This window comes from Eucalyptus grandis, chromosome 3 (assembly GCF_016545825.1).
Source record: "Eucalyptus grandis isolate ANBG69807.140 chromosome 3, ASM1654582v1, whole genome shotgun sequence".
Classification (NCBI taxonomy): Eukaryota; Viridiplantae; Streptophyta; class Magnoliopsida; order Myrtales; family Myrtaceae; genus Eucalyptus; species Eucalyptus grandis.
In genome coordinates, this window is record NC_052614.1 from 9990119 (window position 1) to 10016939 (window position 26821).

At 39.9% G+C, this 26821-nt stretch overlaps 3 protein-coding genes across 4 annotated transcripts in view; 2 read left to right on the forward strand and 1 right to left on the reverse strand.

Moving 5' to 3' along the window:
* The window catches only part of LOC104430929, a 64316-nt gene extending 62033 nt beyond the window's left edge, over positions 1 to 2283 (forward strand). Inside the window, exons 6-8 of one of the 2 annotated variants that reach the window (XM_010043644.3) lie at positions 251 to 415; positions 1200 to 1293; positions 1746 to 2283. In XM_010043644.3, the coding sequence (XP_010041946.2) occupies positions 251 to 415; positions 1200 to 1293; positions 1746 to 1950 (464 nt within the window). In that variant the 3' untranslated portion in view covers positions 1951 to 2283. The remainder of the gene's footprint in view (positions 1 to 250; positions 416 to 1199; positions 1294 to 1745) is intronic. The other variant, XM_039308789.1, reaches the window with a different exon arrangement.
* A 6311-nt stretch (positions 2284 to 8594) lies between these two features.
* LOC104436476 lies at positions 8595 to 13036 on the forward strand. The gene is made up of 8 exons (XM_010049258.3): positions 8595 to 8673; positions 8772 to 8939; positions 9327 to 9445; positions 9601 to 9683; positions 10580 to 10701; positions 10995 to 11159; positions 11946 to 12039; positions 12457 to 13036. Exons 1-8 carry the CDS (start codon positions 8619 to 8621, stop codon positions 12659 to 12661), a joined length of 1011 nt encoding a protein of 336 aa, XP_010047560.2. The 5' UTR covers positions 8595 to 8618; the 3' UTR covers positions 12662 to 13036.
* A 3514-nt stretch (positions 13037 to 16550) lies between these two features.
* On the reverse strand, positions 16551 to 22017 carry LOC104436477 (CRM-domain containing factor CFM3, chloroplastic/mitochondrial). Its single transcript, XM_010049259.3, has 10 exons — positions 20868 to 22017; positions 20156 to 20609; positions 19902 to 20032; positions 19067 to 19417; positions 18812 to 18968; positions 18429 to 18721; positions 18274 to 18333; positions 18104 to 18190; positions 17694 to 17783; positions 16551 to 17259 (listed from the first exon to the last, which is right to left on the reverse strand). Exons 1-9 carry the CDS (start codon positions 21960 to 21962, stop codon positions 17727 to 17729), a joined length of 2685 nt encoding a protein of 894 aa, XP_010047561.2. The 5' UTR covers positions 21963 to 22017; the 3' UTR covers positions 16551 to 17259; positions 17694 to 17726.
* Positions 22018 to 26821: the final 4804 nt, after the last annotated feature.

The window sequence follows — 26821 nt, forward strand, 5'->3', positions numbered from 1 at the left end:
TGAAATCACGAACAGTTTCTTGAATTTTTCTGTTTTTGGGGAGGGAATAGCTCATACATAGTTTGGATCGATTTGCACTTGCTTCTGCCTCCTGTTGTAAAAAGAAGAAAAAGAAAATACATCAATGCCTGCCAAATGCCTGTGGACATATGTGAAATCTGCATAATAGAAAACAGCCCAAATCTTTTCACTTTGCAAATTAGTTGGTGTCACTTTACTTAAGTCGATTGATCTTCTAACGTTGTTGCAGGAGGCCGTATAGTTCTTCTTTATGCTTCTAAGTATCATGATATACTTACTGTTGTCAATGTCTGTGCCTGTTATGATTTGAAGAGGGGAATTGAAGATTTCTTGGGCAAAGATTCCATGCAAAAAATTAAGGAGGATGGATTCATTGATGTCAAGACTAAATCAGGTATTCATTCATTAAATACTTGCAGCTTCTACATTTGTTTCTTTTTTTGAAGGAAACAAGTGGCGCTCTTTCTTTGTAGGAGTTTTTACCTACTTTGTAGTTCAATTTGGTATGCGCAACAAAGAGGAGAAAGTGGAACACTACATTTTTGAATGTGGTGCAAAGGGGATAGGCTTCTTAGGAACGCTTTTCCATAACGAAATTCGTACACTCGGATGCGGAACATTTTTAAAGCTCAAACTCAAGTAAATTAAATATGTTATGTTTAGAGCACATTTAATGGATTGATATCTTCCCTTTACAGTTAAATCGTATATAGTATGTATTAAGGGCAGGTCAAATCATATGCAGTATGTAACTGGTAAAAAAAATGTATATAGTATGTTTTTATAGATTATCGCGTTCGTTATCTTCCTTCATTTCGCCTAGAATGCTCAGAATGCCAAATCTAGCATTCCAAGACGCTGGTGAACCGTGAATTGGAATGCACATAAACTTTGCCGATCACTGCTATTTGAGCGAATTCTGGGAACCCTGGTATTTCCACAGAGGATGGGGTCTAGCTTTGTTGGTTCTTTCATTGTCGCCTTTGTCAAGAAGTGACTTCAATGGCATATTAGTTTCCCTTTGGAAAGCTGTAATTCTTAATTTTGTCGATAGAGAAATCTAAATATGAACTTGGCCATTTGCTGGTAAGTTTGTGCATGGCATTTTCATCCTTGAAGTTATGTGGGCACAAGGAATCGTCACGGATTCTTCTAAGTTCAATTTCTGCTTTTTACAGGAATTATTATTCATGATGTGAAATACGAATATCTGATGGATTGCTTAAATACCAATATGCACGAAGCATGTCTTCAGATTGATAAAAATTGCAGGTATTATTTTCTAGATGGTACATGACGTACTGCTGCTCTTGTAATGACTGTCTCGTGATACTTGTTGATATCTAATGATGATTTCTAGAGAATCCTTGCAATGAGTTCATCCTAGAAGGACAAAGAAATACCTTAATCCTGTGTAGATGAAGCCTCTCATTTTTATTTCGTAACTGAGAGCCGTTATAGGTTGTTAAGAGACTACTTTCAGTCCTTACTGTCCTGTCCCATTGGTCGAGGCTGGCTTTTGACAGGGATTCCCTTTGTGCTCGAGAACATAAAGATTAAAAGAACTCTAGCTATTTTTAAGCGTTTTTGTTTAAGTTTCAAAGCTTTGCCACGAGGGATGGTAGACGAATATGTCCTAAGTATGTTTCCTATTCCAGCTAATCATAACCCGAAGAAAAGTAGATTATTTTCTACTGTACGTGATTACTGAAACTTTGATACAGGGTTTTGACAGTTCATGGATCTGCTGATGAAGTTGTCCCAGTATCAGATGCACTAGAGTACGCAAAAATCATATCGAACCACAAGCTGCAGATTATAGAAGGAGCAGATCATCGATATACCTCGCATCAGGCAGAGTTGGCCTCTATCGTATCGAGTTTCATAAAGAAAGCATTGGAGGAGGACAGGGAGAAATCCAGCCAGTAGCGAGGTACATCCTTGTGCCTGATTGTCGGAGAGGATCTTTGCACGCATTACGAACAAGATAGCAGACTCAGTCCTGTTGGATGCTTTCAACTTATTCCTGATTATCAACTTAGGTGGCAAAATGGTTTGGGATGCAACCGAAGATGGCCAAAATATGAGCGCACTATTGGGAGTTAAGATTTCTTACTTTGTCCTATTGACAATCTTGGTGCGAGCACTAATTGTACTATAAATTGTCCATTCTCATAAGGATGATTTGTCTCTATTTAAACTGACAACTTGAAACTATTAAGGATTGTCTTAGCTCAGCTATGCAAGCCTTTTCTTTTTCTACGTTTCATGGTCTAATCCACAGTGTAGTCTTAGCTTTTGCAAAAGCAGTTATGTTATGGTGACAATGTTTTATCAAAGGTAGTCTGTGGAAGGCCCATATCAGTTAGTAAGTACTCTCATTATGTTAAAATTGAGTAGATTTGCTGTTGCAGCCAAAGCATTTGAGAAATGCATCAACTTAAAATGGAATGTCATTGCATCTAGTGTGAAATACACGCTTGAGGTACTTATGTTGGATTCCAGCTCGCACATCTACCGCGTTATCTGCAAATATAATGCACATCAGCGACACAAGTTTACGACGCAATGGACTTAGCTACATCGATGTGTTACCTCATTTGTGCAACTCCAAAGGCTTAATTTCATGCATCCCTACAGTATTCTGTACTTATGAACACTCTTGCGGCTGAATTTCAAGTTATCTACTACAATATCGTAGACCTAATGGCAAAAATTAGCTGAAACTGCTAGAGGGCTGTTTTTCGAGGTGAGAGAGCCAAAGTGCTGGTTTCTTCTACAAATGCTCTCATAAGTGATAGGAAAAATTCCAAATAAATGCCTAAAACGAACCTTGTGTCAAATAAATGCTTGAAGTGGTCATGGTTATTTCAAATAGGGGCCTAATCTCTCTGGTCGCTGCTCAACTAAATATTCCTACTGATCAAGAGTATTTTCATCTAATTGCACTTTTAATTTTAAATTATTTTTAAATTATTATTTTTTCTTTTTTCACTTTCCTTTTTTTTTTTTCTTTCTGATGAGGGCTAGTGGCTGTCGGCGAGGGCTCAACTACATTCATTGGCCATTGGTAAGGGTCGACTAGGGCCTGCAAGCCCTCACCAGTTGCAGGCAATGCCATCTTTGCCAAATCTAGCGAGGTTGGCCTCGCTTGGGGTCAATGAGGGCTTGGTGATCCTCGTCGGCCGCTAAAGGAGCGACCCTCATCCAGATTTGGGAAAGGCCAACCTCGCCGATTACTAGCGAGGGCTAGGCTCGCTGATGGCTATGAGGGTGACCTCCCTAAGGCAAGGGTCATCTCGTCCATGCAAGGCTATCCCTCACTAGATTGGGAAAGGGTGACCCTCGCCCATCCCTTTCCGGCATCGTTGGTGGCCAATCGGCCACTAAGGAAGAAGAAAGAAATACTAGTAAAAAAAAAAGGAAAATAAAAAAAAATGACTAAAATACCCTTAACCATCTGAAAAGTCAAGTCCTTATTGAAACATATATGGTTATTTCAAGCCCTTATTTAAAACAATATCCACTTTATGATTTTATTTGAAAAAATGATGACATTTTAGGTTTTTGTTAAGAAGAAAATCCATTTTAAATTTTTATTTAAGAAAATGAATGCATTTCAAACCCTTACTTAGAATTTTTCCTAAACAGATACGCACTTTGGGGATGTGAACGACTGCAACGACATCTTGGACCACCTAACGTTGTCTCATAAGACACCACAAGGCCAGTCTCTTCTATCAAGTCTCTCGTGTCACTATATTCACTTCGAGAGATTGTTAATCGGTGCAGCGGTGTCTCGATCGTTGATATTCTCTCACTGTCATTAGCTGGGACGAATGCAATGTGGTTTTCACGAGGCACATGCGCCTTGCATTTCATGTTCCTTCCTACAAGTAATTAGAAAGGCTCCTCAGATCAAAAATGGTTCGTGACCTACCACCGAGGAGTCCGCTTTTAACCACAAGCAGGGTTGCTTGGATGATCTGCAAGGATGGAATTAGAGGGAAAATTACCTGGATGGTTTGGCGAGGTGAGGTGAGCTCTCGGCACTAGCTGGTCACCTCCAACCTCCGTCCGGTGACCAGGCTGATCGCCAGAACAAGAAAAAAAAGGAAGGAGGAGGAAAAAGGAAGAAAAGAAAAATTAAAAACAAAAAATATTATTAAAAAATTGTCTGTTGGCGTTGGTCAACATTCACATCGTTGTCAACCAATCAAATTTGACTGGATAGACTGAATTAACCAAACTATAAAAGGTTTATGATTAAATTAAAAAACTACAATAGGTTTAGGATTATTTTGATAAATTTTTCTGGAATTATAAGAAAAATAGATAAGCTAACCCATCCTCAAATCTCTGTTCTCATTGCAGTGAAGGCAAGACTAACCAAATATTAATGTGAAAGCAACATATTGTCGGTCTCCTAATCTAGCAAGGGCAACTTGCTCCTCCATCTAGAACTGCTCAGTTAGAGTTGGAATTTGGCAAGGGGATAATCCCGATCTGTGACATCGTTGATTTAGGATTAAAACGTGAGTTTATCACTAAGGTCGGCGCCATGTGCAATTTGAACGGTGGAAGTTTTCGTGGCAAGGAAGCTTTATAAGGGATTCCTGAATGGAAATGACATTGAAAGCCAAGAGCTTATGATGAAATTTAGGGAGAAGCTTCTGATCGAGACGAAAAAAAAAAAAAGTCGGATAAAGAGGCCATGGACGGCGATGCTTCTGAAGAAATTATATTAGCTGACACTACCGATGAAGAAGCAGTTACTGCCATTGGAGAATAAGTGATTTTCTATGTAGAGATCTCTCAGCCAGATTGTGGCGAGCAAGCTCTAAGTCTAGTTGATACTCTCATAAGAAGTGGTTCTGTGGATGTCGTCGTCGTCGTCGATAGTGTAAGAAAAGTGCTTCTTATGGGTCTTAAAAATTTCTTGTAATGGCTGTTTATTCTTCTTTTTTTTCCAAGTCCAGTGGGTTTAGTTTATGGACCTATTTTTTGTTTCGATTGGCTTTTGTTGGATGCACTTTAGATGAGCATGTCTATTGGAAAGGAATCTCTTACCGCTTTTTTGCACCAAGTGTAGGGCTGCACGGCACATATTTATGTTTGAGTGCATATACAAGATTGATGAGCCACAGTTAAATGTCAGGTGAACTTGATGGTGAGATGGGTGATGCATACATGGCAATGTAAGCTAGAATGATGAGTCAGGCGCTTTGCAAACTTGGTCATTCTCTATCACAATCATAGACCATATTGATCATTTTAAATGAGGTATAGTCTTTAGAAATCCTAACTGGTTCATAATTGCTAGGGTTTATACTGATTCATAATTGCTAGGGTTTATCTCCTTATTTATGTATGCCACCATAAAGGGCAATTTTGTTTGAAAACCTTATTGCTTTGTCCCAATTTGAGTAAGTCTTTTCGCGGACCTGATGATGAAGATTTTTTAGATTCATTTTTGTTTCTGTGTGTTGTCTACATTTCATACTGGAGCTAACCATTTTAAATAATGGGTTTTCATTCCATTGTATGTTATGTATGACTCCTGAATACAAGGCCAATCAAGAACAAGTTCTCGGCAATTTTTTCAAAATTTGCTCAGGCGACCAAGGGCATGGGCTATTTTTCGCAAGATTCGTGACCGTTCTCTACCTTCTGTTTCCATCAATATCACAACATAACTTCACGTGTCATTCATTGTGGAACTGAGAGCCATTTGGACTTTTGTAAATTTGGGAACCCGCCGAGAACCCTTGCTTCAACTGGGACTTTCTTCAATTTGGATAAAAGTAGAAAATTCCCGACAATTGCCTCTGAAGTTGGTGCGAATCGCATGCGCAAGTTGGCCGGCAAGATTTGGCAATCAATGGGCTCGACTTTTTTGAGATTAAGTTAACTACGGGAAAATATTTTCATTTTTATTCTAAGTGAAATAATGTCTGCACTGTGCATTTTCCATTTGCAGCTTGGAAAAGTTTTCCTCTTTTGAAAAATGACCCAACTTGGAGCTGTTTTTTTAGGGGCGAGCAGGATCCGCCCTCCGCCGCTCCGCCCGCTTTTGCTCGGCCGGGCGCCGCCGCCACCGCCGCGCTCCGCTTCCCCGGCGGCTCAAGCCGCTCGGGAGGATCCGGCTCAAGAGGGAACTTGAGAACCAGATCAGTAGGAGTCGATCAGCTTTCGTATTTTAGAATATGTAAGGTAGGTTTCAGCGGGTGAGATTTTCGCCGAGTCTTTCTTTTCTTTTTCTTTTTTCTTTTGGTTCTATGTCTTCATGCAATTCTATGGCAGGATGTCGTTCGAGGAATGATAGGAAGGAGGCGAGGTTAGTTTCTAAAAAAATAACTAAAAAAAATTTTTTTTAATAATAAAAAACATTTAAAAAAATATAAATAAATAAAATAAATTTTTTGAGTCAATTAAAAATATTTTCAATTTTTGATAATTTTTTCAGGAAAATGTTTGACTAAAACGGTGGAAAATATTTTTATTTTATTCATATTTCTGGAAAATATAAATGTTGTGATAAGTGATTGTGGCAAATGGTAATAATTAGCTCTTATTTAATGACCCAACTGTTTTCGTTCAACTTTAAGAGTATAGATTTTAAAGGTTTCAGGTTTTGGTCTTTTTGGTTCTATGTCTTCATGCAATTCTATGGCATTCGATGTCGTTCAATGATACAGGAGGTTAGTTTCTAAAATTTTACTATTTTTGTTAAGATAAGAAACCTCTAAAACCACTAGTTTGAGCTTCATTTTCAAGCAATTTCCATGACTAAAACTTTTATTTTATTCATATTTCATATAAATTGTGATAAGTGATTGTGGCAAATGGTAATAATTAGAAGTAATGATTTACTGTAATCGTTCAATTAAGAGTATAGATTAAACTTGGCTAGACCTTAGAATTTGTGGTAAGGTAAATTCCAAGTTCCAAAAATTGTTCACATAAGTAAGTTTTAGGTTCCAAGTGGAACTTGGAACTACTCACACCTATTTTTGTTTCTATACTTAGGTCCATTTGTTTTAAGGTTAATATTACAAAAAAAAACCTCAAATTGATAGATCTGTAACAAATTTACACCAAAATAGATCACGAAAAACTCAAAATTGGTATTTCTATGACAAATTTACTCCCCATTAGTTTTTGTTAAATTAGATTAATATCACAAAATGCCACAAACCGGTATGCCTATGATAAATGGAGCGTAAAACTCTAAATTAATACACTTATCAACTATCATGTATCATCTAACTCAGTAATTTGATGGTTTAATAGAAATTAATTGAAGATAAATTTGTTATTAGTATATCATTTTAGGATTTTTTTGTGATCAAAAATTAATTTGGGATAAATTTGTCATAAATATACCAATTTTTGGTTTTTAATAATAAAAAAATTAGTTTGAAGTAAATATATTACATGTAAACAAATTTGAGGATTTTGGTAGTATTATCCATTTGTTTAACGAACAATAAATGATTTGAACAAGGCCAAGCTATCAGGGCTGTCCTCCTTTCGTGGTCGCATCCCCTCCCCTCTCTTTCACAGAATCCCGATAGATTTGCTTGGGTGGAGCATTCATCAGGTACTTTCTCCATAGGTTTAACCTGGGAAGCCATACGTCGAAGAAGTTGCTTGGTTCCGTGGTTTCCATTTGTTTGGAATAGGAAGTTCTTACCTCGGTACCGTTTCCTCCTTTGGCTCTTTACAAGAAACAGGTTACCTACCCAAGGCCTTTTTGGAAGAACTGCGAATGTGGCTTGTGTGTTTTGTAATTCTAGACTAGACTCTCGAGATCATCTATTTTTTGGATGCCATGTCTCCTATGGCCTTGCTATCTTTTGGGCGTCAAAATGCAACCTCCCATGGCTCTATAGATCATTTTCGTGGATGGAAAATCTTCAATGGGCCATTGATCACATTTCTGACAATGAATTCTATCAAATCATTGCCTGATTCTCCTTCAGTGCTCTTTACCATTTGATTTGGAAGACTAGAAACAATATCCTTTTCCAGAACCAAGCCTTGGTTGTTCTGGCATTGAAGCAACATCTTCTCAAAGCTGTCAAGGACAAGGCTCTCATGTTTAACCATGTTGTGGACACTCCAAGAAACAGAGCATACAACGCAATTGGGGTCTTGATCCCTCTATTTTCTATCTTAGGTGCCAGATCTCTCTTTAGTTTTGTTTGAGGGTTGTTGCTAGTTTAGGCTTCCCTATGTCGCTTTTACTCTTGGCATCCTTCCACTCTCTTTGACTTGTTCTGTCATCACTGAGAGTGCAAGTCCTTTGATGCCGAGATTTTTATATAGCTCATTTGGTTAAAAGTCAATATACCTCTTATTTTACTATAAAAAAAAATGATTTGAAAGATGCAATTCTAAAAATAATCGCTCGTATCATTTAAAATAATTAGTTTGATGATATTATACATTTAAATATTTTCGCAAATAATCAAAATATATATTTTTATTTTTTTACGAACCATACAGTCATTTTCAGAAAAACATTTTAGTATAGCCCCACTTGGTAACTGAGAACAGGGCCCAGCGTTATAAAGAAGGAGAGTATCGTCGTCATGTCGGACTCCGGACTCGTGATTTCCACGCAGAACGCAGCCGGCCAAAATCCTCGTAAGTCGATTCTCCCCTCTCCCCCCCTACTTCCTCGGAGCCGATGATTCCGATTTCGATGACAAATGCTTGTCGCCTGACTCCGATGCAATCTCCAGCGTTCGATTCCGTCCGCCTGCCGCCGCCGCCGCCGCCGCTCTCGATTCCTTCTCCGTCCGAGAACCGCCGTTCGCCGGAGACCTTCCCGACCCGGTCTCCGACCGCCTCCCCGAGCAAGCCCGGGTTCGCCGCGACGCTGAGGATGTCTCAATCCGCTCCCGGCCCAGGTAACTTCAGCTCTCGCCGGAGAGCTCCGTCTGGCGTTGGGGGAGTGCGAGTGATTCGGAGGTTTTGTTCCTACATTTCGATCTCTTCTGCGCATGCTCGTCGCGCGGGTTGTCTCGAGGTGATGGGGGTGCTCTTAGTTCTCGATCATGTCGCTGTTTAGAAGTGAAGTCCGTTTGAGCATGACTGATGCATGACTGATATCCTTCAAGTCATTTCGACTAGCGTTGGGACTCGTATGCGTAGAAGCGCTCCTTGGTCGATGAGGGAAGATGCTGGATTCTCAATTATGTCGGCATCTAGTGCTGAAGTTTTTGACTTTACGGTCGATGCTCTGCTCGTGCGTATGGTGAGCGGCGGTGTTGATTCGTTGACTTTTCTGCGTTCAGTTGTTCAGCGGCAGAGAGTCGTGATAGCGAACAAGCATGGGGAGAAACTGGTGGGGTTGCTGCACGAGACTGGATCTTCGGAGATTGTGATCGTCTGTCATGGCTTCCGGTCTACCAAGGTGCGGTGATTTTATGTAATTTGGAAAATGGCAGGAATAAGAGTATGTATAAGTTGTATCGTTGTTTGCTACTGTGATACTGCGTCTTCCTTTCTCCAGTAAAATTGGCAGTTCTTCAAGCGAGCTTTAACTTTTTCTTTCCACCTCTTCTTCAGGAAGATAGGACGACGGTGAATCTTGCCGCTGCTTTAGAGAAGGAGGGTATTAGTGCTTTCCGCTTTGATTTTGCTGGAAATGGGTATGCTGAAATATACTGGTCAAATACAGATATCATTTTGCCACCAAGTCCATTTATGTGAGGGAGGGAGGGAGAGAGAGCTTTTAAGAAATATTGTGCTGGTTTCGTAGACACGCTGCTTAGAGTCATAACAGAAACAACGCTGTCAATTTGGGCATTTTAGCAGTTCAAAGATTTTGTTCAGCTAGATGCTGATTCTGGCCTTTAGTTGTAAATTTTAGTAGCAATTTGTCTGTTGTTCCTTTTCTCAAGCTAGGATAGCTCGACCACTATTTCAAATGTCCTTTGAGGTATCTCTTTAGTTTTGATTTCCCTCCTCTTGCTAACTCATTTAGCTATTGAAAAATTAAATCATACCTCCCCTGCTTGGTCCATCAATATTCTCTTTTTCAGCTCATTGTTAATAGAAATCTCTTTATCATCAGCAATCCATTCAAATCGTGGTTGTTTTACCCACTGTGAGTATTTGCCCAAGATAACACGGTGGGCGATGTGTCTATGATATATAGTTTGCGCATTATGAGGTCATAGTTGTACCTTATGGCCCTGGTGAAAGTGTGTGTACTAAGAGACTGATCATTTCAGCGGTCTTGACATTTTATCCAACAAAGGCACCATGAGGGCTCTTACCTCACATTAGGATGGGTATGAGGTTTTCTGTAGCTTTTATTGCATGCTTTAGGTCATCCACTCTTTGAACGGCTGCTTCATTAGGACTCATGCTCGATTCTGAAAGCATAATCATTATTGATGGCTTATAGTCATGTCTCAGGCAATTGATTTGATTTTGGTGTAAGTTTTTGGGGCCGGGACACAAGTTAAACAGGAAAACAGTTCTTGCTTCTAAGTATCCTTTCCTTTTGCCTTAACACTCTTATAAAATTTATGCTTTCTAGAGAGAGTCAAGGTACATTTGAATATGGGAACTACTGGAGAGAAGCTGATGATCTTCGTGCTGTTATTGAGCACTTCAATGGAGCTAATAGGGTGACCAGTGCAATTGTGGGGCATAGCAAAGGTTTGTGAAATCATGCACAGTTTCTTTGATTTTTTTTTTTCTCTTTTCTGGGGTGGGCGGGGTGGAGGGAATAGCTCATACATAGCTTGAATGGTTTTTTGATGTGCACTTGCTTCTGCCTTCTGGTATATCAAAATATATATCCATGCCTGCCAAATGCTTGCAGATATATGTGAAATCTGCAGAACAAGAAACAGCCGAAAACTTTTTGCTTTGCAAATTAGCTGGTTTCACTCTACTTAAGTTGATCAATCTTATTAATTTTTAAATATGTCTTGCTAATGTTGTTGCAGGAGGTGGTGTGGTTCTTCTTTATGCTTCTAAGTATCATGATATACATACTGTTGTCAATGTCTCTGGCCGTTATGATTTGAAGGGGGGAATTGAAGATCGCTTGGGCAAAGATTTCATGCAGACAATTAAGGAGGATGGATTCATTGATGTTAAGAATAAATCAGGTATTCATAAAAAACAAGCAGCTTCTACATTTGTTTCTTTTTCTGGAAGGAAACAAGTGGCACTCTTTCTTTCAAGGAGCTTTTCCCAAGTGTCACCTAGTTCGCAGTTTGATTTATTATGTGCAATGAAAAGGGAAACATAGAATACTACGTTTTCCAATGTGGTACAAAGGGGGTAGGCTTCTTAGGAACACTTGTCCATAATGACATTTGAACACCTGGGTGCGGAACATTTTTAAAGCTCGAACTTGAGTAATTTAAATACATTATGTGTCTAGAGCACATTTAATGGATTGATATCTAAATCATATGTAGTATGTACTTAGAGCACGTCAAATTATATGCAGTATGTAGTTCGTAAAAAAAGAATTATGTATGGTATGTTTTTATAGATTATTGCGTGCCTTATTTTCCTTTATTTCATCTGGATTGCTCTGAACACCAAATCTATCATTACAAGTTGCTAGTGAACTGTGAATCGGAATGCACATACACTTTGCAGATCACTGCTGTTTGAGCAAATTCTGGGAACCCTGGTTTTTCTGTGGAGAATGGGGTCTAGCTTTGTTGGTTCTTTCATCATTGCCTTTGTCAAGAAGTGACTTCAATGGCAAATTAGTTTCCTTTTGGAATTCAGAAACTGCAATTCTTAATTTGTCGATAGAGAAATCTAAATATGAACTTGGCTATTTGCTGGTATGTTTGATGCGTGGCATCATCCTTGAGGTTATGTGGGCACAAGGAATCGTCACAGATTCTTCTAAGTTCTATTTTTGCTTTCTGCAGGAACTATTAGTTATCGTGTGACACACGAAAGTATGATGGACCGCTTAAATACCAATATGCACAAAGCATGTCTTCAGATTGACAAAAAATGCAGGTAAGATCTTGTAGATGGTGCATGATGTAGTGCTGCTCTTGTAACAACTATCTCGTAATACTATGATTTCTAATGATGATTTCTGTTAAATCCTTGCTGTGAGTTCATCCTAGTAGGACAAAGAAATAACTTAATCCTGTGTGGATGAAGCCTCTCATTTTTTATTGTTTTAATTCATAACTGAGAGCTATTATAGGTTGTTATGAGATTACTTTCGGTTCTTACTGTGTTGTTCCACAATATAAAGCTATAAAGAACTCTAGTTATTTTTAAGTGGTTTTGTTTAAGTTTCAAAGCTCTGCCACAAGGGATGGTAGACGAATATGTCCTGAATATGTTTTGTTTTCCAGCTTGTTTATATGAAAAAGAAAAGCAGATTATTTTCTATTATACGTGATTACTGAAACTACGATACAGGGTTTTGACGGTTCATGGATCTGCTGATGAAATTATCCCAGTAGCAGATGCACTTGAGTTTGCAAAAATCATACCCAACCACAAGCTGCAGATTGTAGAAGGAGCAAATCATAACTATTCCTCACATCAGGCAGAGTTGACCTCTATTGTATCGAGTTTCATAAAGCAAGCATTGGAGGAGGACAGAGAGAAACCCAGCCAGTAGCGAGGTACCCTCATGCCTGATCATCAGATAGGATCTTTGCATGCATTACGAACGAGATAGCAAATTCACTCCTGAAGGAGGCTTTCAACTTATTCCTGATTATCAACTTAGGTCTGTAGTTACCTGGCAACCAAAGATGGCCAAAATATGAGTGCACCATTATAAGTTAAGATTCCTTACTTTGTCCTATTGAGAATCGTGGTGTGAGCATTAGTTGTACTATGAAATGACCATTCTTCTAAGGTTGATTTGTCTCTATTTAAACTGAGAATTTGAAACTATTAAAGATTGTCCTAGCTTAGCTATGTAAGTGTTTTCTTTTTCCATTTGACATATTCTAATCCAGTGTAGCCTTAGATTTTGCAAAAGCAGTTACGTAATGGTGACAATGTACTCTTAAAGGCGGTCTGTGGAAGGCCCATATCATTTAGTAAGTACTCTCATTATGTTAAATTTGAGTAGATTTGCTGTGGCAGCCGAAGCCTTTGAGAAAGGCATCAACTTAAAATGGTATGTCATTGCATCCAGTATGAAGTACTGGCTTGAGGTACCTGTGCTGGACTCTGGCATTGCTACATCTATCGTGTCATCTGCCAACATTATGCACATCAGCAACACGAGCTTAGGACACACGTGACCTAGTTACATCGATGTGTTACCTCATTTGTGCATCCACGAAGGCTCAATTTCACGCATCCCTACAGTAATCTATACTAATGGATGCTCTTGTAGCTGAGTTTTAAGTTATCTACTACAATATACCCTAGACCTAATGACGAAAAATTTAGCTGGAACTGCCAGTGGGCTGTTTTTTGATGTGAGAGAGCCAACGCGCTGGTTTCTTCTGCGAATGCTCTAATCGGAAATATGCACTTTGTGGATATGAACAATGCAATGGCATCTCGGACCACCTGCTGTTGTCTCATAAGCCACCACAGGACCAGTCCCTCCTATCAAGTCTCTCGTGTCACCATGCTCACTTCAAGAGATTGTGAATCGGTGCAGCGCTGTCTCAATCGTTGATGTTTCTCTGTGTCATTAGTTGGGACAAATGCTCTGTGTTTTTTCACGCACCTTGCATTTCGTGTTCCTTCCTACAGGTAATTGGAAAGACTCCTCAAATCGAAAATGTTTCGTGACCTACTGACCAAGGAGTCCGCTTCCAACCATAAGTAGGGTTGTCTGGATGATCTGCAAGGATGAGAAGAGATACAAAAAGCTAACTCATCCTCAAATCTCAATTGTTACTATAGTGAAGGCACGACTAAACCATATATTCATGTGAAAGCAACATACTATCTTGACTCCTAATCTAGTAAGGGTAGCTTGCTCCTCCATTTAGGACTGCTCAGCTTGAGTTGGAATTTGGCAAGGAGATATGCCAAATCTCGGAGATCGTTGATTTAGGATTAAAACACATGTTTGTCACTAAGGCCAGGGCCACGTACATTTGATTGATCGAAGTTGTCGTGGCCAGGAAGCTTTAAGAGGGTTCCTGAATGGAAATGACATTGAATGCCAAGAACTTATGGTGAAACTCGGGGAGAAGCTTCCCGTCGAGACAAAAAAGGCGAGAAATAATAAATAAAAAGAAAAAAGGAAGGCCATTTAATTTCAACAAAAGCTGGATAAAGACGCTGTGGATGGCGATGCTTCTGAAGAAATTATTGAATAAGTAGCTACGGCCATCGGAGCATAAGTGATTTTTCATGTATAGTTTTTTTATAATATGTTAAGTTAACAAGTTTTAGGATTTAATTATACTTTTCGAAAATTTTATGACTTGATTACACTTTTATAATAAATTTTAGGACTTTAGAACTTCTAGTGTACTCATCCCCTTTATCATCATCATCATCATCATGATTTTCTGTTGAATTTGGTTCATTGTAAATGTACAACTATCGTTACATTCTCATGTATAATGGTAGAATATGTCAATGCCCATTTTTTACACCTAAATTTTGATGATCAGTTAAGCATCAATTGTATAGAAAACTAGGGATCAACCCTGGTCCCTAAATAATTTTTTTTAGTTCTTATGAGCATTTTTAACATATAGATAAACCCATTAATTGCATTTGCATTGGATAAGCGACTGGTGGCTTTCTACCACATCGTTTCAAACGAAGTTTTACCATAACATTCCTCTAGTTTGGAACTGATATGTAAGTATATGGTTTTGAGCTTAATAAAGCCTTTAAGGTGAAGAATTAGGCTAAGCCCGCAGAAGCTAAAATTCAAACCCAACGAATTCCCCACGTGCCTGGAAATTGCATGTGCCGCACACAGATAATCAAAATTGGATAACGGGAGAGCAATATTATGAGAATTCGGCCATAAAATGAAATGGGAAGGGATATCTTGGACACATTTTCGTGCTTGAAGCGAGAAGGATACAGGCGTGCGGAGCAGGCAAGAAAGGATTTTGAATATGGGGTAATATGTCACATGGGGACATATAATTGATCTCATTATGTGAGTAATATATCCTTTGCCAATATTTTCTGTTCTTAAGGAAGGTCTGCAAGTTGGTCTCTTTCAGCATCTTTATACAAAGGAAGGGACCTTCTTTGTATATGCTGTCTCCTTGATAGTTCAAGCCCTCTCCCTGTAAGAGGGACCTTTCGCAGACGAGGAGGGGGACTTTTCTTTTGAAGACTAAAAAGAAAAGACGAAGGAAAACACGTGAGAAAGGAAAGGGAGAGAGAGAGTTATCTCGGCCAAGCTGTGGCCAAGACCATCGCTGAGCCGCACCTTCCGCCGTGTCATCGCCGCCGTTGCTACTGCTGGTTGCTGATTCACTGAGTATGACGGCACCAAACCTGCTGCTGCACGATGACGACGACGACGACAATGACCCGCTGCTCCTCATCGCCCCAATACCGCGCGTGCGAGCTACTGCTGCTTAAGCTGCCACCGATCCGCTGCTGTCCTGTGGAGTCCCGACAATGCTGTTGTTGCCGATCACCCTGCCTGCTGGGTCGTCTGTGAACCGCGGAGACCCGAGCCTTGCCGCACCAGCCATCACAGCCTTCCCATAAATTCATCATCAGTGACCAGGAGTACCCTTCACGAGCATAGATTCTCTCACATATTGTTTGCTTAGTTTGACGAGAGGTTCTGAACAATTTCGGAGAGCGAACACGAATTGACGCAATCCCGTCACTCCCATCACGCTTCTACTTCTTCGACGATAACAAGAAAACAAAAGGAGCCGATAGCACATAGAGGACAAACGGCGAAGAGCGAAATCGTTTGTATGATGCAGAGAACGGTCCTGACGCCCAAGCCATCCTTTGCTACCAGCCCGTCGCTGGTCACTGTGGCACCACTGAGCCACCTCGCCTGAGCACTCTTTCTCCCTGTTGCTGGCCTTGGTCGAAACGATCACTACACCACTAACCATCTCAACCCCATTCGTGATGCCAGTCCCGGTTCCTGTAATAGGCTTTCGACTTATTCCTGATTGTGATCCGAGATGCCTAGGTACTGAGACAAAATTGCTTGGGAAGCGACCGAAGATGCCCAGAAATATGAGCGCATGTTCCCCTGGAAGTTAAGGTTCCTCACTTAGCCCTGTTGCATTTTCAAATGAGATTTTGGTGCGAGCATGAAGTGCACTATGAATTGTCCCTTCTCACAAGAGTGATTCGTCTCTATTTAAACCGATACCTAGAGACCGTCAAAGCTTGACCCTGAAAACCTACGCAAGTGCCCTTGTTCCACGTTCTTAAGCCTAATCCATATCGTGGTCTTAACTTTCGCAAAAGCAATCATGTAATGGTGACAAATGTCGTATCAAAGTTAGTCTGTGGAAGGCTCATGTTAGTTAGTCGGTACCCGGTATGTTAGAATTGAGTGGATTTGCTCTAGCAGCCAAAGCATCTGAAAAATGCATCGACTCTGAAATGGGATGTCATCGCATCTTGTATGAAATACAGGCTTAAGATACTTAAGTTGGTTTGGTCCGGCATCGCCACATCCAAGGTGAGAACTGCCGACATCATGCGCAACAGTGATTACGAGTTTATGACGCATGTGACTTGGCGAAGTGCCATGTCTTACCTCACTTGTGTAACTACAAAGGCTTTGTTTCAGGCATCCCTACACTAATCTGTACCTACAGAGCCTAGTGACGGAGTTTCAAGTTACCTACCACAATAATGTAGAACTAATAGCAAAATATCAGCTGAAACTGCAAGCGGGCAGTTTTTTGAGGTGAGAGAGCCAATGCCCGGTTTCTTCCGTGTACGTTCTCATTGAAAAAGTGCACTTGCCAGGTTGTGAACAACTGCAACAGCATCTCGGACCACCTACTGTTATCTCACGAGTCACTACAGGACCCATCTTCTTGTATCAAGTCTCTCGTAACACCATATGCACGTTGGAAGATTGTGAATCGGTGCAATGTTGTCTCGATCATCGATGTTCTTTCACTACAATTAGCTGAGACGAATGCTGGGTGGCTTTCACAAGACACCCACATTGCATTTCAATTTTCTTACATGTGATTAGAAAGACTCCTCTCAGGTCAAAAATGGTTCACAACATTCAAGAAATCTGCTTCCGACCACAAGCAGGGGTGCCTGGACAATCTGCGAGGATGATGGAATTAGAAGAAAAACAAAGAAGCTAACTCATTTGCAAATATCAATGATCACTGTAGCGAAGGCACGACTAAACCAAATACCTGTGTGAAAGCAACATATTGCCCGACTCTTGATCGATGATGCAGGAACTAGTAACTTAATGTTCTATAGCATGATGAACCTAAGTGAAGACGAGTGCATATAATATGTTGCTTGCCTAATCAAGCAAGGAAGCTATGTACATGCCAAGGCAAACGTTCCATCAGAACCTCAGTGATGAACTGACCAACTATATTCTACAGCCAAAAAGATAAAAAAAAAAGGTGACCAACTATGTTTGAGACATATTTCTGATTCAATAATATGCTCAACTTCTTCTGAGCTAGTCTTCCTTGGACAATTTGCAAAGAGGGGAAGGTATAACTAGCAGTAAAAATTACCAATTTTTTTCATGAACGAGCTTCTTAATTCCTTCAAGCGTCCTCCACACCACTGTCATAAACTTTAAGATATGCCTCCTCTCCTTCATCCTGATTTGGAATCATAGAAAAGGTATCAATCATACGAAGGTTATGCTAGCAATTACCAAGGATTGCTGTGATGGAAAGATCTTGCAAACTTCCACCAAATGTCATCCAGATAGAAGTAAAGCCAAACAACTAAACCATGCATTAGGACATCACCTTTAGAGAGTATTGCTACCAAAGAAAAGAAAACTGAATCTAAGTTCAGATAGCAACATTCTACAAGTTAATACAAAAGTAAGTCTTTTAAGGTTAATTGCCTCGAGATACACGCTGATTCTACACGTAGAGGAGCAAATGTACTCCAAAGGATGAGAGACAGATACCTCAGATGTGTCATCTATTGTTGCTCCGGCATTAAGTGATCTAGAAAGTTTTTCTTCATCAATTTGGTTGTTTACTCTCATATCTTCCTGTGAAGGAGGAAGAGAATGCATTACTGAAATAAATGCCAGTTTTTTGTCTCATCAAATTTCTAAAAGGCAAGAGTTCATACAAGTTCGTATTTTAGTAGCTCAATCCGCTCCTGCAAGTCTGAAATATGATGCTTGAGTGCCTGCAGTAAAAGAAAAGTTAATAACATAGAATAGGACAAGCATTGTGACAAGCTTAAGGATAAGGGATTAAGAATAGTTTCTCAATCAGTTTCACCTCACGTCTCTGAAGTTCAATAGAGCGAGCCAATGCCTGCCTTCTAGTCAGCAAATTTCTGGGTCTCACTGCATGAGGCCTTTGATAATTCTTCCCACGATAAACAATGATAGCATAGCCTTTCATAGTCTTATCTAAGGATACCAGCACTCCACCACTTTCAGCCTCTAAAGAAACTGCAAGATGCTTAACTTGTGCAAAACTTTTTCCCCTCACAATTAGTTTCACCAACTCGCGATACTTCCAATGCAAGTGCATGTTCTCTATGGTACCATCAAAAATGCCACGCCTTCCTGGATTAAACCAAACAGAAGTTGAAAAGCTAGTCATGAAAGCTGACTTTTTTACATTGCTCAATCAAGAGCCAAACCAGGTATTCTTACCGATAAGCAGGAAGGGCTTCATACTCAGACCAATCTTACGAAGTACAGATCTCTCCTCATCACTTATGGTTTCCAGATCAACTGGAAGGTCTGCTGGTCTAAGATTGTCCTGCACTTTCGCTAGAGCTTTCTCAGCCCTTTTGACCTTCCCTTTTGCCTGGAAAGAAGAGGAAAAAATGAATGGAAAATGTGATAAATAATTAAGGAAATGGAGCAGAATTTTATAGCATAAGTTTGTTCAATCTTGTAACTTACAAGAGCAAGTTTCTTCTCAAGATATTTCAAGAGTGCAGCGTGCTTATTGAGTGATTCGTCTCTACGCATTTGCTCAACATCTTTGCTACTTATTTCATTCCCCCACCGAGAGGTGGCAGCCAGAGTTTCAGTAAGAGTGCCAGCAACAAGTGGGCTATGAGAAGCTTTTAATTTTGTTTCAGTTGCAGCTGAGGCCCTCTGACGTGCTTGGTCTTCCTCATTTGCCTGGACATCTGTTAGCTTTTCTCTCTCTTTCAGTGCTTCCACCACCACAGGAGGCAAGAAGTCATTGCCCCTGTAAAACACAATATAATCTTTGTTTCTAGAAAGTAGTGTTCCCCCAGTTAAATTCTGCATTCAAAATGACGCAAATCAATAACAAGAGCACCAAATTTTCCTTACCCAAAGAAAAAAAACAGAATATGCAACCCTAAACAGAAGTTGATATTATCATAATGCCAGAACAACAAGATTGGAACACAATGCACAGAGAGATAAGAACTTGCATAGCCAATCCTTCACAACAATACAAAAGTATGTCCCAGAATGTCGACGCACTAACCTTGGCTGAGTTTTACCATTATGATAACAATTATAAATTCCATGGTCAGTGATGAAATAGAAAATTCAGCATCGTACTGTGGGCTTGAAGGATAATGATTTAGTCAAACTACCACTTTATGGCAATAGTTGGTAATTCTTTCCGTCAGGCAAATCAAATAAATTACAGACTCTGAAAGGTTCTGTGCTCGATGAAAGCGACAGAACACCCATTTTCAACAATAATTAGCTCATACATATATGCTAAAAAGTCAACATATATAGATTGTCCAACCTTCAGTTCCTCAGCCATTCTATCATTGCAAGTATTTAGCACGCCACGTTTAATGGCTATTTTTGCAATAGCACTGCTCTCCCACAACTTTACCATGGCCTCAGCAAGACCTTGCAGCTTTCTGTTTCTTCCTACAAAAAAAGTAGGATTAGTTTAGAACGATTTTGAGACATAGTATAATCAAACCAGTTTGTCAGTCATTAACCAGCAATGGCAGAAAAGCACACACTTTATTGCCACTGATGCACACATACCCAGGGCAAAATGTGGAGGCATCGTTCTTGCAAGTCTACGAAACCTGGTCATCTCTTTGTTTCTCAGACAATGTCTAACCCCGTAAGGAAGAAGCCTAAATGGAGGTTTATATCCAGGAACCTCTGAAGGGAGCAAGTCAGCATCAACTGGAACTGGCTCACAGCCTGACCAATCCTTGAACCGTGGACCCAACTCATCTAATAAACTGTTAGGATCATTCATATCCATGCGTTTTTCCTTAGACAGATCCTTCATATAATCTGCAGAACCACATAAAATCCGGCCTCCTTTGCTATGAAAAACATCGCTGGCTATGTCCTCATTTTTCAGAGAACTTACACTGCCCTGTATTTTTTCGTTGTATGATTGGACACAAGGAAGCGTATAGGCCATCCCTCGGTACAACACCACTGAACTTCCAGATCTCCATATAACAAAGCCTCCAGTCCTACTCTGACAAGGCAAGTGTATTAGAGGCTCAATATCTCAGTGCATCAATGATTCATGATTAAAATAAAGACTCTCAAGTCTCCAACACCAACCGAGATTTATTCAAGTGATTACATCTTTGAAGTCATGATTTTATATCCATTCCAGATGTCAAATATGGCACTTAAAATGCACGCAAGAACTCATGAAAGTTCCAGGCTCATCAAGATTCAACCTTCATTTACTTACTTATCCATAAGCAAACAAGAGACCAGCACTAACCTCCAAAGTTTCATGGGTTCTTTTCATGTTAAGTGACTGGGGACCTTCAAACTTCAACTTCACCACTTCATCCTCTCTCCACTTCTCATGTATAGAATCCACCAAAGCCCGAGTAATCCCTGCATCCCCAACTTTCATCCTCTCCACCATCCTGAGAGCAATTTTCCTGAGCCTCCTGAGCTCATGTTGCGGAATTACTCTCTCCGCCAAATCCACATGCTTCCTCCTCCCTTCTCCATCTCCATCTCTCTTCCAAGGTAAGGCCACCGAACCTTTATCACCACTCTCACCAGAAACGTCAAGCTTCTCCAACTCAACAACGGCCTCATGATCCTCCTCATCGGACAGAACGTCACTCACTCTCAATCCTCCAAAGGCGAGTGATAATTTTTCACCTTTTCGAGGAACTGCAGACAGTTTCTCCCATTCATCGTCTTCCGCATCGAACCCCCCGCCAAAATCAACTTCGCTAATCGAATTGCCAGCTCCAACGACGTTGCCATCATCCAAACGCTCCCTAACCTCCTCAATTTCCTCTCCTCCTGAGCCTAATCGCGAAGCGTCGCTCTCATCGCCACGGACGGGTTCTGGCGAGGGTTTACATCCATGAACCGCCCAGGGAGGCAACGTAGACTTATTAACCGAAACGGCACGCACCACGACGCCGCCATCGGTCCCCGGCGAATCAACATCACGCTCATTCTCCGTTGACGTCTTCACAGCTTCATCGGGCACCTCCCGGCTCGCCAACCCCTCGTCCTCGCACCGTCCGCGCGGCGGCTCTCGCTCCTCCACCTGCCAAGGGAACCTCTCCCGGGCCGAACCGGTCTTGCTCGTCCACTTGCCGCGGATTTGCTCGAAGAAGCTCGGCTTCGGCTTCCGCTTCTTCCTCCCCGCGTCCGCATCGAGCGGGACCCCGGCCGGTCGAGCCTCGAAGTGAACCGACCGGGGCGAGCAGCGGGCTCCGAACCGGACGGCGCCGAAGCCGCTGCTTCGCCGGAGGAGGAGGAGGAGGAGCTGAGGTGGAGGAGACGGAGCGAGGGCGCGAGCGGGAGGGCAGGAGCGGTTCGGCGGTGGGAATGGTGCCGGCGCCATAGCTCAGCTCCGATGGACCGCGGGCATTTTCGTAATCGCGACGGAAAAGCCTCTGCATTTTTTTGGATAAGCGATGAAGAAGATCCAACGGGACGGAGGAACCATTGATGGGCCCAAAATGCAAAAGGCTTTGACTTGGGCTTTTGTTTGCAGGGGCTCGGGTAGTTGGATTGGGCCGATTCAAGCCCATGCGGAACATTCAGAACGTGTCGCTGCATACTCATGCTTTCGAGATATAATTTGAATAGTATTTCAAATTATAGGGAAAAAAATTTACGAAAGTAGTACTGTTTTACTTAAAGTAACATGCCTGCTTAGGACCTGATTGGGCAAATTGAGAGTTCAAGAACTTGATTGGAGATAATGAATAAGTTACACCTAAGCGTAGACTCAATTCACATTGCATTTCTCTACATGAGTATGTATTCTGAGCTAGCAATTAGATGACGATCCTAATCCCAACATCATTCATTAAGAAAGGAGAAGAAAATAAAAAGTAGGTGTGAAAAGAGAGTACTTCACCACGGGTGAGCTTGGATTGAGTCCACTAGGTGCAACTACACCTCCATGGGTGAGACAAGGAGAAAATAGAACAGGATAACAGAGGTACAATGACGAATTTGTGTCAAGCAGCCTTACAGCGGCATGGGAGGCTAGGCAATTGGTCAAAGACCTTGGCGGGCCAGGGATGAGGGTTGCCGCAGCAAAGAAAGGGAAAATAATTAGGGACTCTTAGAATTTCGTTAGCCCACTTCACATGAGCTGTTAAATTATGTGGGACTAACATGATGCCTACATGATTTAGAGGCTCATGTGAATTTGGGCCAATATAGGTTGGGAGTACCTAAAATGGCTCCTAAGAAGGGGCTAGCATTTGTATTTTGTTGATTAGGATATGGACGTGACTGGGCTTGAGAAGCTTGAGAGGGCATTTATGGAAGGAGAAATGAAAATCTTGCAAATAAGTGTGTAGCTTCACCGAGTGTTTATGTACTTATAGTTTTAAAAAAAGGATAATACCACGAAAAATTCTGAACTTACACATTTTTGATAAATTTACCTAAATTTAATTTTTTTTTATTATAAAAAATCTCAAATTGATATACTTTATAACAAATTTACCTTGTTAGTTTTTGTTAAATTTTATAGTCAAATTGATAGGTTAGATGACACGTGATAGTTGATAAATATACTAGTTTTGAGTTTTACCATTTATTTGTTACCAATTTGTGGTTTTTCATGGTATTAATCTAATTAATTAAAAACTAACGAAGGGTAAATTTGTGATAAACGTACCAGTTTAGGATTTTTGGTGTTATCATAAATGTATCACTTTGGGATATTTCGAGCTTTAACCCTTTTGAAAATGGGAAAATTATTCAAAAAGTCCTAAATCTAGTATATGACAATCAAATTAATTTTTAATGTTTCAATTGTACCACGGGTCACCAAAAAAAAAATTATTACTAAACATTTTGATAATTTGTCAATTTAGTCATTTTGACAGATTTTGTTTGAAAATCGTTGACATAATGCCAATATAATCCTACGTGACATAGTTAGTGTTAACATAGGCAATTTTTTTTTTTAATTTTCTAAATCATTTATTTTATTTTTTATGTTAACTACCGGGAGGCCAAGGGTTGGCAACCCCGTTGGTAGTTAACAATAAAAAGAATTAAAAGAAAAAATAAATATTAAAAAATTCATAAAATTTAAAAATTGCAAAAGTTATCAACCACAAAGTTGGCCATACTATAAATAAATTAAAAAAAAAAAAAGTTGGCCATACTATATCTGCATCCATGCTAGTGATTTTTGCCAATAATAACTAAATTTGTAAACCATCAAGATAGTTAAGATTAAATTAATACAACTAAAATGTTTATGATTGAATTGATCGTCATACAATAATTTTTCCATTTTCAAAATTATAATTTCCTTAACTTAGCGAATTGATAAATTAGGTATTCCTGACCTTCAATCTACTTCAAATAAATTGATAGATCAGGTAGAACTAACGTGAAGCCTACATGATCTAACTAGTCATGTAAAGTGGTATTATAATGTAGACCAAGAATACCCCCAAAAAATTCTTGAGAATGGGCTAGGGTTTGAACTTTATTGATTAGAGATTGGATGTGAGAAGATTAAGAAGGCATTTTTTTAAAAGAGAAAAGACAATTTTATAAATACACATGCTAATAACTGAATTGAGGTACTTATAGTTTTTAAAATAGAAGTACAATTTTGGTCATTGCATTAAAATAGGGAAAAGTATTAAAAAAAGTCATAAACCTATCACATCAATACCAATTTAGTTCTAAACATTTTAATGATGTCAATTTAGTTTAAATAATTTGATCCAATACCAATTCAATCACAAATCTTTTAACATAATGCCAATTTAGTCATTCTAGCTAATTTTAGCTAGATTGTGTCAATGGTGACTTGATAAGGACAACTTTTAATGATATTTTTAATATTTTTTCTCTTTTCTTTCTCTCTCTTTGTTACCCCATTCCCTTCCTTCTTCCTCCAATCGACCATCAAACCTTGGAAATCGACTAGAGGCTAGGATTGGGTGATCCTCACCAATCACTAGTGAGGCTCACCCAGCTTCTGGCTAGCTTGCCAAGGGCCGCAAGGGCGACCTTGCATTGGCCCTCTTCGAATATGGCGATGGTTAAGCCTTGCGACCTTGCAGTGGTCGAGTGGCCCTCTTGCAAGGAATATGGTGATGGCTAAGCCTTGCAAAATGAATAAAAGTTTAAAAAAATTCCGTAAAAATATTAATATATTATTAAAAATTGTTCATGTCAATGTTGGTCATGCCACATAAACCAACCGACCTCCACATCAACAAAATCATGCCAAAATTAGTCAAAAGGACACTAATACAATTGGTTTATGACTTGTCCGACACTTTTCCCATGAAAACTCAAGTATGTTTTTGTTATTTTCTCTATAATAATAATTCTCAAATCGCATTCCATGATGATATCCTCCTCAAGGAGATAATGGCCTCTCCCTAAATATTCATGCAAACATTACGAATTAAATAATTTAATTCAAAAGAACATCACTATTCCCAACTTATAATTTACTTAGATCATCACAGAGTTTAAGCAAACTTCTAGAAATTTAGAACACAATGTCTTTTAGATGCGAATTGTGAAGGCTATCTTGTTGCATATAAACCTTCAAGTGGTAACGTAATCTTTGATTCGGCCAACAAGTGATATTCATACTCAAATTCTGTCGGGCCTAGAGGAACATTCCAAGAGAAAAATTCCCAACCCTTAGTGCCCCTCTCAAACCCTCTTTATCATTAGTGACTATTCTTCTCTTGTCACGATTGCAAGAGATCTACATGTGGGGCTTATGTAGCATGTGCCCAAGATTCCTAATGGAAGAATAGCTGTTATCGGAGAAAAGATCACATTTAAAAGGAAAATTAGGTGGGAACATGAAGAAAAGTCAAAGATGATGGGGCAAGGTGGCTCCTTGATGTTCCCTCGTTTCCAACAAAGGCTGCGATTAGGAGTTCCAACATTCGATACATATTGGAAAAATTGGATGCAATTGGGCCCATCCCAAGGTCCCCTGTGAGAGTCCTTTTCTTGTCACCATCATTAAATTCCTACTTAATTTCCTACTGTTAGTTTTGGTTTTACCTTTTGCTAAGGATTATCGGGTTCTCAATTAAACTTTCAAAAGCTGATATTCCTAGGCCACCTTTAGCTCATCCTAGGTAATGCTAATCATTCTGCTATTGTTTAGCCCATAATTAGTAGGAATTGAGGATTTTTTTATTTTGAAAAGCGAGGTGCTCGATCAATGCGCTTCTCCTTATAACCTAGCTATATCTAGCACCGACATCAATAATTCCATCTTTTTGGAGGCTCTTTTTTCTTTCTCCTGTATTATTTTTTTTAGCAAGTGGTGTCATAGAAACAAAATTTCTGTCCATGCAGCACTCTTTCTAGAAGTAAAAACATGTTAATCATGTTTATAATGCGATGTCTCCCACGGTGGCTCCATCGGCCGTCTTGCTCGCGAAATTGCGTCGCACGACCATAATTTGCTTCCTGACCCAACCAAATCAAAGGAAAAGTTCCAAAATTAGGGATATTTCCACTTGGAATGGAGTAAGTGAGCTGCAGTATGTGAATGGGAATCTGATTGTTCCGACAACGTGCGAGCTTCTCGTCATCTGCGTGGGCGTGATGATGGCAGGTCGAGGAGATGGTGTGGTGGCGATGCCAAAGGCGGTGCTGGGCGGCGGCGGTGCAGTAGTGGTGGATGGGAGCCAGCAACACCCAGTCGCAGGCGAGGAAGGAAGATGAGTTTAGGATTTTGTAGGGATTTTCACCTGATGTTTGCAAATACACAATGAGGCATCCTAGTGACATTTGATGATCAGTGGCACCGAGAAACTGGAAAATGATGTATGCTTAGGGCGCGCATGATAAAATTTCGACTTCTCTATTTCTCTATTTCTCTATTTCCCATAACATGTTTGGAACATAAATCCATTTAGTGTCGTAATTTGATTTTTTCTATTTTTGGAACATAAATCCATTTAGATTTGAAGAAGAAATCAAAAGCTTAAATTTTTAACTTCTCAATTTCTAGCCAAAAATCAATTTTTATTTCAGAAATTTTGTCATGCGCACCTTTAATCCCCGTTGTCCACTGGAGTTGTATAAAGTTCTTGGAGGAAAGACTATACTTCTTGAGTATGAAAGACACATTGAATGACTTTCGCATGAGTTTAGAATAAGCATATGCGACTTAGTCCATCATATAGGCAAATACATCTTATTAAAGCTCGTTCATGTAAAAATTAGGGGTTG